Raw genomic sequence first — 19,338 nt, forward strand, 5'->3', positions numbered from 1 at the left:
TTCAACACCAAAAGGATACTAAGCTAACAACTTCAATTTGTCTTCAGATTGAGATTCATCAACTCGAGACCTGCAGGACGAGGCTTGCTCTCCCCTTAATAGAATGCTGCGGTTTTCACTCCAAATTTGCTGCGCTAAAAATCACTCTAACTGCAGAATCCTATCCAAGTACAATGCACAGTACACGTACAGGTATGTAGAAACATATTCAATGCAGCACATTCCAACTAAATCAAGCATGACTGAACAGGGGTAGATTGTAACCCCAAAATAACACTTGACCACGCTGTTCACCATTTGGAGCAGTGAACAGACACGATGGCACCCGACAGCCTTTCAATATCTGTGCAAGTTGCATTTGTTTGCCTTGTTTTGGCTTTGATTTTACTGCCCGTGGACAGAGTGCATGAGCATAGTGCTGTTATCCAACATTGCCCCCCTTTTTGGGGCAAATCCAAAATGCGACCGGCAATCAGTCCACTTCTAATAGGGCTGCCATGTGTTGTGTATTCACTGAGCCCCGCTGATGACCTGCATGTGCAGACTCTGCTACATTCTGCCTGACAAAAAGAACAAGTGATATGACCTGCCACATTTCTGGAGTGCATTGCACTGGCCAAAAGCAGAGGACACTGGATATAGTTAGATAATGACACTTCTTTAACTTGGTTTCAAGCCCACGGAATACACTAATCCCCTTGGACAGCATTTCTGCTGGCACATCCATCTCCGAGCAGATGCTCGCTAGCCATTAGCTGTCTTGGATCTGCTTTTTGTAGAAGCCAGGACATAACAGGTGCCAATTTCTGATGACTAAGATAATTGATTTCTGACTTTAACTGACCTACCAACCAACTTTTAACCAATGATTTACAGCTGCTCACTGAAAACAGTGGTGCGAAAAGTTTGCTCTCTGGCCTACTGTCGTACCGTGGATGCTGTGATCACAGTGAATCACAAAAGCAAAGACAATTTCAGGCAGCAACGATTTTGGCAAATCTCGGTGCTGGGTATGACATCATTTTCAATTTTGCTAATGAAATATGCAAATCTGCATTAGCATAAAAATCCAAAAGCTTTCATAATGCCCAATAAAATGGCAAAATGACACAGAAACTATGCTGAATTGGGGCACAACGGTGCACTTGGAAGGACCGAATGGGTATTAAAACAGCTTGCATTGCATGGGACCTTTAAAAATTAATCATGGAACTTGTGCCTAGTGGAAGTGTAGGATTTTCCCCAATCCACGTGAAGGACTGCATGTTCTGGGGTCGAATTACTTGTAGGTAAAGGATAGGGCTTAATAATCCAGGGAGCTCAATACATGTATCTTGCGACTGCTTGAGCATATCAAGCAGCTGCTCTTAATGACAAGCAATTTGTCCGAGTCAATCACCTTCTATACACGACTCACAGAAAGGACACTACCAGCATGTATGGCTGACTGTCACAATAGGGCACGGCTAGGCCTTAGTATAAATGTAAGAATCCCTACTTGTGTGTGACTGCTGTTAGTCACACTGATACCTCAGAGTGTTTTGCAATCAAAATGGCAAAATTACAAGCATTGGGGCAGGGCTTATGAGAAAATGTTCTTCCTTTTGAAGAACTCTTACGACAATGAAATTTTTTCTGCTGTTACAAGCATTTGCTGTAATCTTCTTCAACCACTGGTATGGAAGTGTATGTTAATTCCGACAGTGAATGTATCCAGGAATGCTCATAAACTTATCCAAATTTAACAATTCAATTTACATAGACAGTATGCCTGGTCAGCACCGGTCAATGATTTAAATTTTGGAAATCAACCCAACAGAAATTTTCCTGATCATTCAAAACGTTCTGGAGGTAAAATATGCAACACAACTTGCACAACAAACAAATGCTGAAATGCTGCGGAAGGTCATTGGAGAAGCCTCTACAATGTGCATGTACGCAAGACATGGCGTGTGGATCAACTAGGCAACGTGTGGTTTATTGAGGGGGTGCTGTGTAAGAGGGTAGTGCTCTCACCTTAGGATTGTCTTGCTGTGGAAGTCGTTATAACTGGAGAAGGCAATCATGGAGCCAAAGGCAATCCCGATGGAGTTGAAATTCTGAGCTGCAGCAGCAACCCAAACCTACAGCATTTTGCAGGAAAAAATCAACAGAACTCGGTATTTTAGGAAAAAATAAAGAGAACCCGACAACAAAAACCCCAAACAAACAAAAAAAATGAAATAAATGGGGCGGACACATCTTCAGACTTGTCAATAAGACCTTGACAAAGAAGAGTTGCAGTTAATTTGTTTAATTTTCCCTGTTTCTTTCAATTCAGCATTAGTGGAAGCCACACAACATACTGCCAACATCCTGGGTAACAAAGCCCTAAATGGTGAGGTCAACCTACAGCGATAAAACAGACAGAAAACACAGATATTTTAGTAGAACTGTTGTAGGAAACCCTTCTCCCTTATGTTAGGGCACTGGATATCATTTGTTAACAACCTGAAATTTCAACACAACTGACGATGCTGTGCTTGGAAGCATCGGTACGTTAAAAATACACAGGTTCTCGGTACACCACAAACCATCTTGAGAGGCAGTTTCAATGCTGTATACTGCAGCCAATGTTCAGGTTCTGCGTGGTCTGACAGCTCTCACTGTTCGGCTAAAGCAAACTCCCCACAGTTTTGAGAAGTAACCTGCTCATGAACTTCACCTGACTTGATAGCCAGATTAACCCGGCATATATAAAAAAGAAAATGAAGATGCCGGTAATATGCAATGAATATAATGCAAGTGAAACAGATGATACGTGCTGATGAATCCCAGGCTGCTCCAATGAATGATTGCTTTGTTTTTGGCGTAACTGCTGAACAGAATAAAAATAAAATGAAAAGTGAAAGCGAGATGAGCTTTGCAGTCACAAGGACAGACCAGGGTGGCAGCAGCACTAAAAAAAAACCTGATTAAGGGAGAATAATTGCCAGAAGTCGAATCAAGAATAAAGCCTGTGCAGGAATAAGACTGGGACTTATACATAAAAATTATACGCTGCCCCTTTCGACACCGCCTCACTTGAACTCTGGTGTCAAATGAAACTATAGTGCTCATCAAGGCAATGCTTAGCCAGTGTAGCATAAATGGATGAATTCAAGCAAAACCGTCTCCAGTTCCTGACTCCCTCCTCAGGAAGTTAACTAAGCTTAACGGACAAGCACGCAAGTTGGAACTGACGGGGCATATCAGTAATTTACGGTAGCCTTCTCTATTAAAACTTGCCTGTTCTTGTTTTTTCCTCTCACGGGGGAAAATTCCTGCCAAGTGGGGCACCTTGAGTGGCTTTTAAAAACGTAGCTTTTTTTGCATATTTTAAATTTCGATAGGGGATGTATGTACACTATTTTAGCTCCTAAACGGGCAATATGTTTAAGTTACTTCTACTGTAGAACTGGTAATATAATTCTGAGAAGATTCTGAATTTTGCATTAGTAGTTGGGGGTTTACTTGTGTCTCCTTGCCCCAGTTCTAAAGAAAAGTTTGTGTATGGAACGCTTTATTCATGACTGTGTTGATGCAATACCAAAGCTGACCCTGCATCCACAATTGCTCCACCTATTCATTTCATGAATGGGAAGATACTGAGGCCGAGCTCAGACCATTTATTTTGGCAGTTTGGTTGGAGTTGGAATCTCAGGTTGCTCCGATGATGTCCAACACGGATGTTTGTCTGTTTGTGTAGGGGAAATCATGCCATCTTCTCAGGGCAATCCAGAGCAGCGGGATACCTGTCTTACCCTTTGTCTACTGAAGCAGTTTTGCGAAAAGAATGTAAGATTAAGCAATATGCCCCCCCTCAAAAAAAAAAGGGGAGGGGGAGAAATCTTTAATAAAAAATTATAGAGTGCATCATGCAATATGACAAAAAGCCCAAAACACAAACTAAATTATAAGCACTTTGTTGCTTTTCATACGCGTTATCTTTGTACATTGCACATCTTTACGTTTCACATGTGAAACAAGCACTCATGCCAATCCCTGCTAGTAACATTTGTAAAAAAAATTAAAGAGATTTTCCATGTTAGAAAAATAAGCTTGGGCGTAGGATGAGCACAGAACAATTTCAACAAAACTGCAGGGAAATGCAGGGCCCCAAAGCTGCCAATTCTGCCGGCCGTGCCTGCTGTGAGACTTCAGTCGTAAACTGGAAGATGACAATAAAAAGCAAACTAGATTAATATCGGCAAAATCATGAATTATTCAACATCATGCATCTCGCAGTCAATGGCGGAAATGATCCTCCTCGGGATCAGAACAATCCGTTTAAATAACAAATTAGGCAGCAATGACATGGATTGGTGCTGACACTCGACATTACTGGACACACGGTACACACACGCATGCAGCGACCTACAAAATTTCATCGCAGACAAAACGGGTGAATGAGCTTGCACCAGTAGAGGTCTCCTTAGAAATGTGAAGCAAGGGTAGAAAAGGAGAAATCATTTATGCTTTGGGTATTAAAGGCATTTTTTTGGGGGGGAGGGGCGAGTTAAGTTAAGAGTAAGCAATCTTTCGAGTTGCACAATGATAAAAAGAAAATCCACACAACTCTTGAACTCCTCGCAACTCTCAGGATAAGGAATACCTGTCAAAGTCAGATAGTTTTTTCCTCGTGGTGACAAAAGAAATGGCTGTGATCATTATACACATATTGTTCCAGGAGAATAGGCATGTACTGTACCCTCTTCCCCTTCTGAACCACCATTTCCATTTAAAGTTCTTCAAGGTTAAAATCACCCAAGAGTCTACAGACGTAGTGATGAGGGCTTGGTTTTTGTAAGAAGAGTTGCTGGGGGTAGAGTGGGCGACTCTAGACATATAAGAGTGGGACGTTTGCACGTTTAAATTAAACAAGTTCCAAATCCGTTTGCAGATTTTCCCAAAAGTTGAATCGGAACTGCCGCTTCTTGATGTTACACGTTTCGATGGATGCAATTTGGCATCCATTTTTATTGCAAATGCCTGTTAAATGTATTTTGATTTTCAGAACACTTTGTACCATGTACTTTTTTTGGAGGAAATATTGCTTGTTTTCAATGCCATAACATCAATCTACAATTTTACATTGGTTGGACCAGGCGCATTGCTGAACTATATAATTATGCATATATGAAAACACGGAGAAAGGCAGCAGCCTCTGTAAAGTGTTGGCTAAAAGGTTTAAACAGTATGGGACAGTTTTCTAAACATTTTTCAAATTAATTATGAATTCCCATCCTTACAATAGACGTGGCTTCTTCCAGCGTGCAGATAAAAAAATGGGAACTTGTCTTAATTTCGGGAGGTTCCAAATGTGAAGACCACGTTCTTCATGTCATGCTATGGCCAATCTTCTGTGTTGCTCTAAAATCAACGGTGCTTCAGTGCATTATGTTTTGATAGGCAAATGCACTTTGAACCCCACCAATTAAAAAAACAAAACAATCCTGCTTGAAGTACATGTGTGCAAATCAAAACTAAAAAAACATATGGATTTTCACTTCCAGTGCAAAACAACCAAAATGACTGTGCAAATCTAAGAAAGACAGAAAAGAAGAAAGGGAAAAACACAGAGATTCATTTCAAGTGAAGCAGTAATTTTTTCATGTCAGCCTGCAGCATTTACGTACTGTCAATTTCACCATTTGTCAGGTGAACTGGGAAAAAAATGCTGGTTCCCGTTTTCAATGAAAATTGAGGGCAAGATGACTCATATCACAGCTGGATTGCAAAAGCAGGATCATAGCAGTAGAGCAGCCACAAATGCCACAGGTCACCTCCAAAGTGCCTCTTAAAAACACAGAAAGAGCTCCTGATGAGACAGGGACTGCTCATGCATCATGCTTGTGGGGAGGGGAAGGGGCTGCGACGTGATGTAATGCGAAAACCCAAGATGTTGGCACTTGATGTCAGCTCTACTGCGGCTTCAACTGTTACGCGACTCGGATAAAAGCTACTGCATAATTCAAACAACATTTCAATGTCTGCAAATGTGCTATCCTTCAGTTATTCAGTTGAAAATCCAACCAGATCGGGTATTTGGAATCCATTTTGTTTCCTTATTAGCAGTAAAAAAAAACAACTTCTGTAATTTTCTTTTTCAAAATGAAAATTTAAAATGACAATTTATATATATCTGGAGAAAAAAAAAAAAAAAAAACACAACTTGCACAATGGCAAAAACAACAAACAAATAAGTGTATGTGTCAAGAAAGAAATTATGCGATACTTAACTTTAAACAATTTCCTCCTTATCCGGGTTGGAATAAAGAACTAAATACATGTGAAACCCAGTGCCAAACTGAGAAAGATACAAAACTGGTGTTTCATGAAAGCCTGCTGCCAACAACCCAAGTTGAGATGCAAACATTTGTACAAAGTTTAACGACATGAAACAGGACTCTGCTTTCCAAACCTAAAACCTAACTTTGATAAAACCTTTTTCCCACAAAGCACAAATAAATACACGGAAGAGGAGTAAGGGATGCATTCTGTGAACAAAGGTTAAAATCAAGCTTACCTGGACCCCAGTCTGACGCCAGAATTAGCATTAGTTCAGTTTAGCTTTAGTTTAGAACACAGTAACTGGTGTAGAAAATTTAATCAAAATCACTTCTTCTACAGATAGATCAAATCTTCATTGGTCCCAGGTTCTACCAGTGGCACTTATGTTGCTACCAAAAATAAACAAAAAGAAAGAAAACAATGTCCTTTTTGAAAGGTAAAAAGTTTGAATAAGTTAAATCAACGAAGACTTTTCCAACTGGAACTTACATTCATGGGGTCACATTCATCACTCAAAAGATCAATTTTGCACTGTCTGGGTACAGAGCCCCCCCAAAGGCATATTTTGTACCCACACTTCAAGAAAAGCACAGCTTTTTTATACTTTTGTGACTAATTCTGTCTGTTTTCAAACCAAGCTCAGCAACTAATGTGCTTTGCATGGATGTGTATCATTTGCCATACGTTGGCTGCGGTCTCCTGCAACCATCTACTCTGAAACAGACTCACAACCATCATTCCCCTTAATTGATTCTGTACTGATCTCCAACTTGTGGTGGAAATCCCCTCCTGGCACTTCAAAACAGTGCAGAACTTTTGCAAACGGAAGCAGCTGAAGGTTTTGGGTCGGCATCAGGAAGTACTGTTCAGTACCTGAGCCTGTGGCCTGGTATGCAACCCATCTACAAGTGCATTACATTATAAAGCTTCAGTCAAGTTGGAAATCACTTCTCATTATTTAGGGAAATGTCACTTGCCTCTTTTTACGGTTTTGTTTCCACAAACCAGCCCTTCCATTCTTTTTCCCCCAAGACAATACAAATAGCCGTTAGTTTCACAATTGAAGTAACCATATCTACCACACCCCTTTAACTACAGTAATCAATCACCCTACATTCAATTGGCTTTGACGCTGGAGTAAATGAAGAATAAAGACCATCTGCTTTGGAATACAAACTCGTCACCTTTAATTACGCTAATAATTGGAGGCAAGCAACAAGTGATTGGGTATTATGAAAAAGGTGCCAGCACATATTTTTTTCCCCTTCTAAACAAACACACTGGTGTACGTGTGCCACACATGTATACCAAAAAACCCCACACTGTTGAGTTGTAAAGTTAATCACAAATAATTGGTAGCAACAGAAGCACCAGCTAGTCCAGTGGGACACAGTGCTTTTCTTTAACGTACTGGTTTTTTTAGGTTTAGTTTGTATGTTTAGTCAAAGTTTAGACTTGCAGGGATGGTTGCATCACTCGACGAACACACTCCCAAATGCTGGCCGACGATTAAGGACTTGAGCACATTAACACCTGGAGGGTCGGTTGGATTAAATCTCCTTATTCACTGCCCCCCCCAAAACAGAAAAAAAAAGTGGGCATTCAAGTCATGAATTTTTCATTGAGTGAACTGAGATGACATTTTGGAAACTTGTGATAGATTACACTCTATCCATGCTCTGTAAACAAGTATGCATTTCAGCGAGGGGTGCCCTTATTTCTGGGCTAGAGCCAGAGGGTATTGTACTTGTTCAGGTACCTGTTTGGAAAATCAGGTCGAGCACAAACAGCCCCAAAAGATAACCACACAAATATGTTCATCAAGCCATCGAAGGGGTGAAAAACAAGGCAAAGTTTCATGGCCTGAAATGAGGGTATCTGTTCGTCAATGTACATCTTTTCAGTGGGTTGTGTCTGCCTACATGTAGATCCCCCCCAAACAAAGGGAAAAAAATTTATCTGATTTGAACAAGAAAATTCTTTGGCAACCAAACAACTCTTGATTTCACATGAACAAGGTACCAACTTCAAAATGCAGCTTTAGATTGCGAAATTGGGATATTTCTCGCAGAATTTGGAGCTTTTGGTTTGCGCCGATAACAAATTATGTATCGGACTTTACCTCTTGTATCTTTAATTCTATGATGCCAACACTCACATGCTGAAATTTTGGGGAGGGAGTGGCAGAACAAAGGTTGAAGGGAGGAAATGTACATGTACAGGCAAGTCTGCGAGTGTCTTACTCAGAGGGAGAAACTCTGAAACTTAGCATAAAAAGTTGCCCACTGCTAAAATGGATGAAGTTGTGGAGGGGGGGTGAATGTGAAGTTAACCTTGGGGATGAGGAGAGCTTCCAGACTGAGTCCACATTGACTGAGTCCACATTGACTGAGTCCACATTGACTGAGTCCACATTGACTGAGTCCACATTAACTGAGTCCACATTGACTGAGTCCACATTGACTGAGTCCACTTTCTAGACCTATCCAGGATGTTAAGTGCTCAAGCACAGCTTAGCTTGAGTTTAGGAACCCTATTTATGTATTTAGCTTCTAACGTTTAGACTTGCAGGGATGTGTAAATTTACGGTGGAATATGTCTTACCCCTGTGCGGTAAAACAAGAGCAGAAGAAGAAATAAGACAGACATCTAACAGCCGAATTGTGGAGAGAAATGAGAGACAAATGGCAAGGGTTAAAGTAATATTTGTGAGGCCATCGTTTCAGCCAATCAGAACAGGACACATTAAAAAATAGCTGTCCTGTAATTGGCCAATTCTGCAGAACATGGCGACAACCTTCCAGGATCACACGATCACCTTTAGGAGAGATGTGACGTTAGATGTTGACTAAATAAATTACTGTAGAGTCAATAAACCTGTAAGATAACAGATTGTACGATGACAAAATAATCCTGACACACACAACCACTAGATCCAATAAGCACAGCACTTCAAAAACAAGTACAGCATGATTTCAGGTTGGAGGGTAGGGGGCCGGGGGTAACGCATGATCACCTGATGCACCTATGCCTATGTGCACCATGTACATGTACGACGTTGTATGCAGTTCTATAACATGTAATTACATGTGTCACACGCATGTGGCTATACACAATGTATTCATGTGGCTAATGTACATGTACATTTAATGTACATACACATGCCTATTGTACATTTTCTGTAGTTTCCAAATTTCCATTACACACGTACAAACATTGATCTGAGTCTTGCTCCTCTAATCAAATTTTTAAAAAATGTTTTAGATGATCCCATGATCCTTTCTGGTTTTACAAGAAAATGAGAAACGAAGAGGGAGGTTGACACAACATCTCATCTCACCAAACATACAGATCCAAGCCATGTGAGAAGTGTACACCATATTATTGCTTCGTAAAGACAACCATTAATCTCAGTAGTAAAAGTTAATGTGCAATGAAATCGCCGAGTTAGCAAAAAAGGCCACCTTTAATTTGGGGACATGTGATAATCTTAATTTGTGTCCTGCAGCACAGTGCTGATTTAAACACCAAAAGCTTGAATATTTCCCACAAAAAAGGGAAGAGGTGTGATTCAACAGCAGCGAGAAGAGGGAGGCAGGCACATTTTGCAGAATGATGTTTCAAGTCTCGAGGCACGAGCTGCCCCTTGCGATTACTGTCACTGATGCATCACTGCTGTACTGCCATCGTGGTTGCTAGCTAGGCTGTGTTGTGTTAGGCAAGAACTGACAAATATTGAAGTATTGGGGGGGTCCTGAAGAAAAGCAGTTGGCAAGATGCCAACATCAGAAAACACAGCCCTAGATCAATGAATGAAACTAGACCCTCAGTGATTCCTGAGCCCTTTTCCCCCCAAAAGAGATGAAATCACTTCTCATTTGAACTAAAGCCATTACAAGTACATTAGAAATCGGTGAGGTCATTGCATGATAAAAAATGTACCAAAATGAACAAATTTTAACAGTAAGCGAGGCCAGAAGTACATGTACGTGCCCATGTAAACAGGTGCCCTGTACAAATTATACAAATTGTAATCAATTGACAATGTGTGTCATGTTTTTCTGGGTCAACAAGACAAGCGTCTCTTTCTTTTCCATTTAATTCACCGAGATTCAAAGTCCCCTTGCGCCACGCGGTTCACATTAAGAACCGTGATCAGATGGGTCTACTGTACACCATGATGTGACAGGTCGAGGGCGCACCGAAAATAAATGTTTACCTATCAAATTCAGGGGTTCACATTTGAGGTCAATGTTTATCTAAATGGCATTAATATAAATACACTCAGAGAAACTGGAAAGGCACCTTAACAGTTCATAGACTAAATGGAGATGAACAAACGCAGAGTAAAAAGTCAGTTTAGGCTGGTTACTGTTTTTCTTTATACCCCCCTCAACTTTCTGTAGCAAATACACGAACAGGAATGCAATATCCATTGTTTATCATGAGGAAACATCAAGGTCCTGAAATGCCTTGGATAGACGCACACTGTACAATTCAATTAGTTGAATGTTTCGGAATGCGTCCGTTCTTGTATTTTTCTTACAAAAGCCAACAAGGCTTCTTTGTACATGTATTCCAACCATCATACAAAACAGTGTCTGACATCCAAAGCTGCTGGACTTGCTATGGACAATGTTACAATCAACTTTATCTGACTGTGAAATGTTCAAAGATTACAATAATCCTGTCACGTGTGGCATGCTGAAGGTACAACATATTGGAACTTGTGGTGGACATAAAACACTGGCTTCTCTGCATGAAATGCACTGCACGAGAGAAAAATACTCTATATGTTTGACATTTATTTAATCACAAATATTGCCCACAAAAATGTCTTCTTCATTTTTAATATGCAACCAGTTTCTCAACAGCTGCAAACTAGTAATTGAGACTTCTGTGTCAAAACATTGCTCTGAAACATCTCCCTTTACAAAGACCCACAGGATCGTTGCTCATTTTGTGAAACTGTTCATGTCATTCATTTTTAATGTCAAGTTCCGGGGGATTGCTGCGGGGGATTCCTGCGTACCTCAGTCACTGCTGGTCACTGAACTGAGATTACTTGACTGTGGCAGCAACAAAGCTGGTTTGCCACAAACGTGGCAGTGATTCACATTCATTTATTGCCTCCGTGGGCCAGAAAACTTTTTTTACCACTTTGAGAGGGTGATAACTGCTCTCTTGGCATTTCAGATGCTGAATAATGATAGGTAGAGAGAAGGACCGGTTGGGGAGGGAGGGGGGTCGAGGGGATAGATCAAAATAAGCAAAGGCAACAAACATTTGGTGACGAGGTACTGAGCTTATATATCATCAAATTATACAGAATACAGATCTACTGATACATTATGAATTCCTTACAAAGTTTGAAAAGGCAAAAAAGCTCAGAGAAAAAAGGTAAAAGACAACAACATGTACATGTATTTGTATGTGGAAACAAAATGAAACAAACAATCAAAAAGAACATGCGCATGTAAATTCACGTCAGCACACAGCTGCTAAGCAGGCAAATGTGTAGCTAGAAGATGGACGTCATACACACATTATGTGTGGCGAGAATAAACTTGAGCAGGGCCAGTAACTTGGGCACTGCTGGATATCCGGGCTTACACCCTGCTTCATCTTAGGCCCCCCCAAGTCTTTTGTCTCTGGTCAGCACGTGCGTCGATTTCAAATATTTTTTTCCCCCTGAGAGAGATGCAACAGCACCCTCGATTGCCGCACTGCCTCAACATTTTTGCGGGCAGCTCAATCTTTTACTCAGGGCGATAGATCCCAACGGGATCGATGTTGAACAACGGCAGCAGACTGTGGATACAAAGTTGTTTGTTGTCGGCTTGTAATCATGACAAAGCTGGTCTAGTCCCAAGACTCGACAGTGTGTGTCTGCAATTGTCTGTCCAACCCTGGAGGAGGGGGGAAAGCTGTGTCAATGCATCTAACCTGGAACATCTGTCTGACCAGAGACAAACTATTATTTATTTGGCCTTACCACGGAATGTTGCTGGGAATTTTTTTATTGGGTAAGCAAATTTGTGTGCTTAGAAGCCATGTGTTTTTGATGCTTGATGCTCCTTTGTCCACTCAGCTCCCTGAAAACAGACACGGCTGTGCGATCAAAAGCTGACAAATGAAAGGCACATCCCCTTCAAGAAGAAGTCAACTGGGACTGCTCATAGATACTCACATTCACGTTCAACAGCTCCTTCCATTTTGGGATGAAGAGGTACTTGATGCCTTTTGCGGACCCCTCCAGGAGCAGCCCGTTGATGAAGAGCACCAGGAGGACGAGATAAGGGAAGGTCGCTGTGAAGTAGACCACCTGGGCAGACAAAAGCAACAAGGGGCGGGGTGGGGGGTGGGGGAAGGTCACAGGGGATGGGTAATTGGATGAATTCTCTGGACTGGTATCCTTGAGGTACTGTGTTGATCGGTCACAGGGGATGGGTAATTGGATGAATTCTCTGGACTGGTATCCTTGAGGTACTGTGTTGATCGGTCACTTTTACGTTAACCCTAACCCCATAGGGACTATTGAAATCATGCAATCTTGAATTCAGAATGGTAAGGTTAATAGCAAACTTTCTTTGCAATATTACGAGGCGAAACATCTTGACACAAAAACATACGCACCAAGCAGATTCACTGCAAGGTCAACTTTTGGATCATCAAAGAGATGAATTGTTTCAAAATTGCAGTACACCGGTTTGTACGGCACATTCTGATGAAACGAACAGTCTTGTGTGAGATTACTGAATTTCTCACTGAAACATTAATTTGTGGTATCCTCTTCCCTATCATGTGACCGCAACAACATGTGACCAAGAGCATCACAAGATTGGTGGCCTGATGCCGTGCCCACTGTTATCCAGTTGTCAAACGGGCTTTCAGAGCTACGGCTAGGTCTATTGTCCACGTGTCTCCACACATTTCCAATGAAGCGAAGACCTATACCTAGCTCTAGACGAGAGATTCGGATGCAGTCTCAGAATACTGCAAAACTACAAGCTTAACATAGTTTTTCAAATGAGTAATCTGTGATCAGGGTTCAATTCCACTTAGCTTAATAAGAGATTTACACGTAGTCCCTAACAATACTGCAAATCTATTCAAAGATGAAATTTGCTTCTCATCTCCAAGACAGAATAAAATTTAAGACCGAGGCAAGGACACAAACCTTGCCCGATGTCTTCAGCCCCTTGAAGAGGCACAAGTAGACGACGACCCAGGCCAGGAAAAGAAGACCCAGGAGCTCCCATCGCATCTCGCCGGCATTGCCGATGGAATCCGTGATTTGCAGCACACGATGGCTGGTTATTAAAGACAAACAAATAAAGGTATAACAAATTTAGGGAGTGGACAAATATCAAAAAGTTATCAAATGACTTGGCATAATATTTACCAAAGTGAACACTGCACCCTTTACCAATTTGGTGTAGAGACTAGAGACCGCTCTGACTAACAAAACTTCTCCGTCTTAAGTCTATGAATTTCAGATAAAAACATCCCAGTCCCCACTGCTAGACCACTGAGGGATTTTCCGCAACACCAAGGCTATCAAAATACAACAAACTACTCGTATTTCAACTATGATTTAAATGACTGTCTACACAGGCAAAAGCCATCTGTTCTTTGCAGAATAAAATGTCAACAAATGCACATACAAAGGCATGTTAAAGGACTTTTCCCCCAATTAAAAAAAAAAAAAATTCCCTGGTCTAAATGTACAAGCAAGCCATCAAGAATGAAACTCCATCAGGCCATAGGCACTACATACACGTACATGTGCTAAGGTCATGAGGAATCCCACTGAATGCTATGTAACCCAATATTCAATTTTAAGAAATTTTCTAAGTCATCGAAACTTTCTGCACAGACGAATAGATAACACGAAAATGCAGTTACGTGAATTTTGTTAGAATTAATTTCTAAACCCTACAAACGTGTTAAATGACAATTTAACCGGCAACAGCAAACTGTAATAACGGCTGTCCATTCTTAAGTTCTCAATTTTGATTGAGACTTACAGTAGAGTGTATCGGTAGTAACTTCACGTGGGTGAAATGTGAGTCCATGGAGGTGATTTGTGGTAAAATGGAGCTCCTGTCAATGCAGAGCCTGAACTAAAAGGTCTTTGTTAAAATGCCAGCAAGTGAAAATACTTGCACATTAAGAAGTGTTCAAATTCATGTCCTATGCTCCAACCTCAGTTTTTACAAAGCTTCATAAAAAAAGTAATTGCTAGGTTCCACTTGAGGATTTCTGTTGGACATGGTCTTCAGCAGGCTGCAAACATGAGACGCTACATGTACGTTACAAAGCTAATGGGCTTACTTGAAGTACTCCTCTGTGGAGGAGACGGTGTTGTTGGGCTTGGTGCTACCGTTCAGCATCTTGTAATCTTCGTGGGAGAAGCAGTCGGGCGTGTTCCAGGTGTTATTGCAGGAATCCCACGGCAACTCGCTCTGCATGGAAGCGACCAGGTAGAACAAGGCCCAGGCGATGATCACGTTGTAGTAGGTGGTCAGGACAAAGGAGATCATGACGGTTGCGAGTCCAGTGCCTAGGTGAAGACATTGAAGAAAAAAAAAAAGGGCGGGGGAGGAAGAGAGAAAAAGGCTGATTAGAATATGTTTTCTTGGTAATACAGATAACGGGGCCATTTACTCCATTCTACCATTTTTGCCCTCATTGTGCAACGTAACAAAAATGAACAAAGTTTATGAGTCTGTAGATGACATGTAGATCACATGAATCAATTCATGGGGCTGCATACCCGCGGGTAATAGTGGTTTATTTTACTTTTGCAGTCCCTGACCCACAAACATGTAACTGTTATTTGTCTTGTTATGTATTCAGATTTTTGTCCCTGGTCCTGCTTCTGCTTATATTTAATTGTGTGTGTGTTTTTGTCATTTTTTATATACTTTTTGTTCAATTTTGCTTTATTGGTTCTTGTGATGGTCTTACAAAAGTAAATAATAATAATACATGTACCTTATGTTCATATTTTTTATTTAGTCAATACGGCATCTATGTCGACATGTGCATGTACAGTTACCAACAGAGAACAACCAGACAACATTCCAAAAAAGATAAGTAATCTCTTGGGATAATTTGAAGGAAAAGCTGTGATAAACTAAGACACAGGTAAGCACCCATTTCCGTTTTAATGATAACATGTTCCTGAACTGAATTCTTTCAAGTGCAGTGTAGGGTACATGTAGGCAAGAGTTCTCAGTGGACTTGTACCTGGACAATGCTAAGTGTGGAGCACCATAACGCCCGCTTCAACTCTTCTAGGGGCAATTTTTGCGACTGACCTTACCTGACCAACCCCTCCGAGATACACAGAATGCTCTACGGTTCGGAACTCAAGTGGCACATTCTAAGTTGGGGGCAGAATTTTATGTCCTATTGCAAGAAACTCTGCTAGTGACTGGGCTCTTCGAGTATGTTCCTCAATGCAGCACAAATCACTTTGAAAATTTGAAGGATCTCAGGGCTGCTCGAGGATTGCTTTGTTCTGTATTTATGTCCCTTTGTAGCTCAAATCCATAAACAACGTAGAGCGTTGCGGACCTACATGTACTATGCGTAAAAACCAATTTGAAATTTGTTTGGGCACACACGCAAGGTACATACATACCGATATATGTGCCCTGGACTTTCAACGGCACCTTATTCTTTTTTCCAAATTGCACAGAGACTACACTTCAATTTTTCCCTTTGCCAAGGAGGACAATGTTTAACCTACAGATGCACGTAACTTTTAGATCAAATCTCTGGAAATATTTGGTTAGTCCTCCCCCAATAAAAAAACAGTGACTGACAGTGACGCAGTTTCTGTCTTGTTGCCAAGTAACAAAAAGTAACAATAAAATCAAGCCAGTGTGTGTGTACATGTATGTCTACATGCACAGGTCTACATACAGCATCAATGAATGTGGCTCCTTGCTAGTACCGCATTGCTTCAAAACACGCAAAACCAGGGCCTAATATTGTGGTCTCCACTTACCACACAATGACAACTTTAATTAAGGATCACTATCAGGTATCATGCTTACAACGCTCCATGAGCAAGTTGCGCCAACACAGAAATCAGGGGCAATCTCACGGAACTACTGAGCAACATGTACATCTAGGCAAATGTTTTGTGCTGGGACAGCTTAGAAAAATCGTCACAGCGGTTACACATGATCAGGAAACTCTCTGAAAACCAGCATGCCAACTTAATGTAAACAACTTTGTGCAGAATGGAGAGCAAAGCTGTAAAAATGGGCCACACTTATGGATGTTGCCAGTTCACAAGGGATAAAAGGGTGTACCCACTCTTAGCAGGTTCATCTAGATACACACATACAACTTTATGACCAAATACACACATACTGGTATGATGTATATATACATATACGTGTACATGTACACTACACAAACATGTAAATGTACACTCGATACACAATAATGCGCCATTATACATAACTTTCCATATCCTCCTGACTATAATAAAACTCTTTTCAAAAGATAGATTCTTGCCAGCAGAGATCAATCACTGTTCTCTGGCGCACGCTGGAGCTACTGAGCAAGGATAAGAGTAGATATCACAATAAAGGCAACCTGAGGCAAGGTTATTCATTTCATGGGGGAGTACGATGCCTGTTCAATGACTGATGGTGTCTATTCTATTCTGTACAGTGCCATGGCAGGGCAAAAAGCCTCAGGGTCGCGGCTTGCCTGCAAAGCTCGCAAAGCAGACAGTAATTTCTCACACGCATCACAAAATACAGCAACTTTTGAAACTTTTTTCGAGGTCCTCTTCAAATATCCACCCGAGTTTGCGTCATTTGTGTAAAACAATAGATATGATTCCTAATTTCAGTTCCTGTAGGCTGAACAAACACACGTGAAATTTAAAATTTCAATACATGGAAAAACAAACCCCATGGCTACCTAGATGTATCGGTATATGTATGCACTTGTAATAGCTGAACATCAGATCAAACTTGATTCTTTACGGAAGAGTAAGGTTGGCGTAGTGGTTCATTACTCGCCTTCCACCTCTGTGGTCTGGGTTCGAATCCTGGCTCAGTCTACATGTAGATTGGATTTTCAGTCCCTACCCGATTTCGCGGGTTTTACCCAGAATATTCCTCTGGGGTTTTCCTCCCACCTCTAAAACTGTAAATGCTTCCCACTGTCTCCTCTCTTAGGTTTCTTCAGGCTTGCGAGCTGCAGTGCCTAGGGTGCTTTTGAGGAATCCTTGGTGTCGTTACCAGAAATAATAACTTGTTGACTGTACCTGTTAAAATGCTACTTTACAAAATGTGCATGATCAGGCAGTCTTGCAGTCCCAGCCATCCATACATCGGACATGAAACCATTCACAATACATGTACATGCAACAGGGCGAACAGCGTCAATGGAATGCTTTTGTAGCAGTTTATTCAATTAGCTTCTGCCTGTAATTCAGACTGGGGGTCTTGTGTTGATTTAGTGACAAGTCTCGTTGGGTCTTCAGATCTCTAAACAGCCAGTTGCACTGAGATACGTGTACATGTATAAAATTATAGGCCTAACTTAGGCATATTCTCTTTCCTACCTTTGAAAATGGGGCAAATCTTGCCAAAGGCCTGGACGGGACCGGCGCGGACATACTGGCCAAGTCCAAACTCTAGCACCAGCAGGGGAATGCCGCAGAGGATCAGCATGATGAAGTAAGGGATCAGAAAAGCGCCTGTGAAATCAAGCAAAAAAGAGACAAGACACCTGTTCATCATTTTATTTTGGGGTTTGTACAGAAAAATGTACATGTACTACTTTCAAAGCTACTGATTACCTCCAAATCCCCCGCCTTTTTTTGGTTCATTTTCCTTTTGTCATGTACATGTTACAAGAACCAAATCCACAGAAAGCTAAAAAGTACAATACAGATGTGATGTTGATATAGGCAGTGACGAGTAGGGAAACATGGAAAACAGGTATATGACCATCCTTGCGTCTATGTACCCTATAGAACTTACGGACAGTAATGCCAGTCCACAAATTGGACTTGGTAAATCGTCGGCCTCACCACAAAGTGTCGCAACGTGGATAGTTGCTGCACCACGAACTGACGAATGGTGTGTACAAAGTCTATGGATGGTGTGTCACTCCACGGTGCACAAAAACAAACTATCCTGTACATTGCTTTGTGGTGAACCCGACGAAATGTGAGAAGTGGACATTCGTGTGATAACATTACACATAACAGTATTGAAGCCTGTAAGGAAATTGAGGGGCAAGAAGTAAATTTTCTGGAGTGAAAGGATACGGACGAATAAGTGAAAGACATGCAGCAGCTGCACATTAATGTATCCAGTCTTATCAAGAGGTCAAAGGACATGTACATATGTACCGCTACCATACCATGCATGTGACTGCAAGGTTCCCCAAGAAACCCATGGCAAGCATTTGGTTTTGATGTACAAATTATACTAGTACTTTTTCAGGTAGACAGTGAGGCCTATTTTCATGGGCGATAAATGCTAAGTCTTTCATCAAATGGCGTAATAGTCATTATTTGTGGCATGTGCTGATTTCGTGCCAATTCAGCATTGGATACAGGATCCACATTTTTGTCATACTTTTTGCTCAAAGCTCAACGCTTTTCTTAAAGCTTTTACGCGACATCTAGTCTTTGCCTACAACAATGGTGGATATATACACATGAATGGCAAATCACATAGGTTGATTTGATTGCCCAACAAGGCTACATGTACATGCACATGTACTTTGCTTACGTAAATGGAATCAGATGAGACCAACCAAAGAAAGGAGTTCTGCAGCTGGCTTCTAATACGTTCCTACTCCCTAAAGGCAAAAATGCCACATTTTTCTCTTGGGCAGGACACTCAGCATCTCAAATCCCTTTTAGGATTTTCTGACTGGATGCTACATGCTAGTATCTCTGTCACACTGACTGAGTTTGCACATTTTATGAACTACATGTAATAACATGTACACGTACGAATACATTGTGACATT

General features: G+C 41.2%; 1 protein-coding gene across 2 annotated transcripts in view; it reads right to left on the bottom strand.

The window, feature by feature from the left end:
* The window catches only part of LOC110985314 (sodium- and chloride-dependent GABA transporter ine-like), a 43,975-nt gene that overhangs the window by 11,359 nt on the left and 13,278 nt on the right, over positions 1–19,338 (bottom strand). For both annotated transcript variants that reach the window (XM_087140873.1, XM_087140874.1), the window contains 5 exons: positions 17,915–18,049; positions 14,650–14,878; positions 13,493–13,625; positions 12,503–12,637; positions 2,017–2,123 (listed from right to left, as the gene is read on the bottom strand). In XM_087140873.1, the coding sequence (XP_086996999.1) occupies positions 2,017–2,123; positions 12,503–12,637; positions 13,493–13,625; positions 14,650–14,878; positions 17,915–18,049 (739 nt within the window). The remainder of the gene's footprint in view (positions 1–2,016; positions 2,124–12,502; positions 12,638–13,492; positions 13,626–14,649; positions 14,879–17,914; positions 18,050–19,338) is intronic.

The sequence above is a fragment of the Acanthaster planci genome, linkage group LG09 (assembly GCF_054643075.1).
Source record: "Acanthaster planci isolate LZ-2023a linkage group LG09, COTS_SCS, whole genome shotgun sequence".
In the NCBI taxonomy this organism is placed as follows: Eukaryota; Metazoa; Echinodermata; class Asteroidea; order Valvatida; family Acanthasteridae; genus Acanthaster; species Acanthaster planci.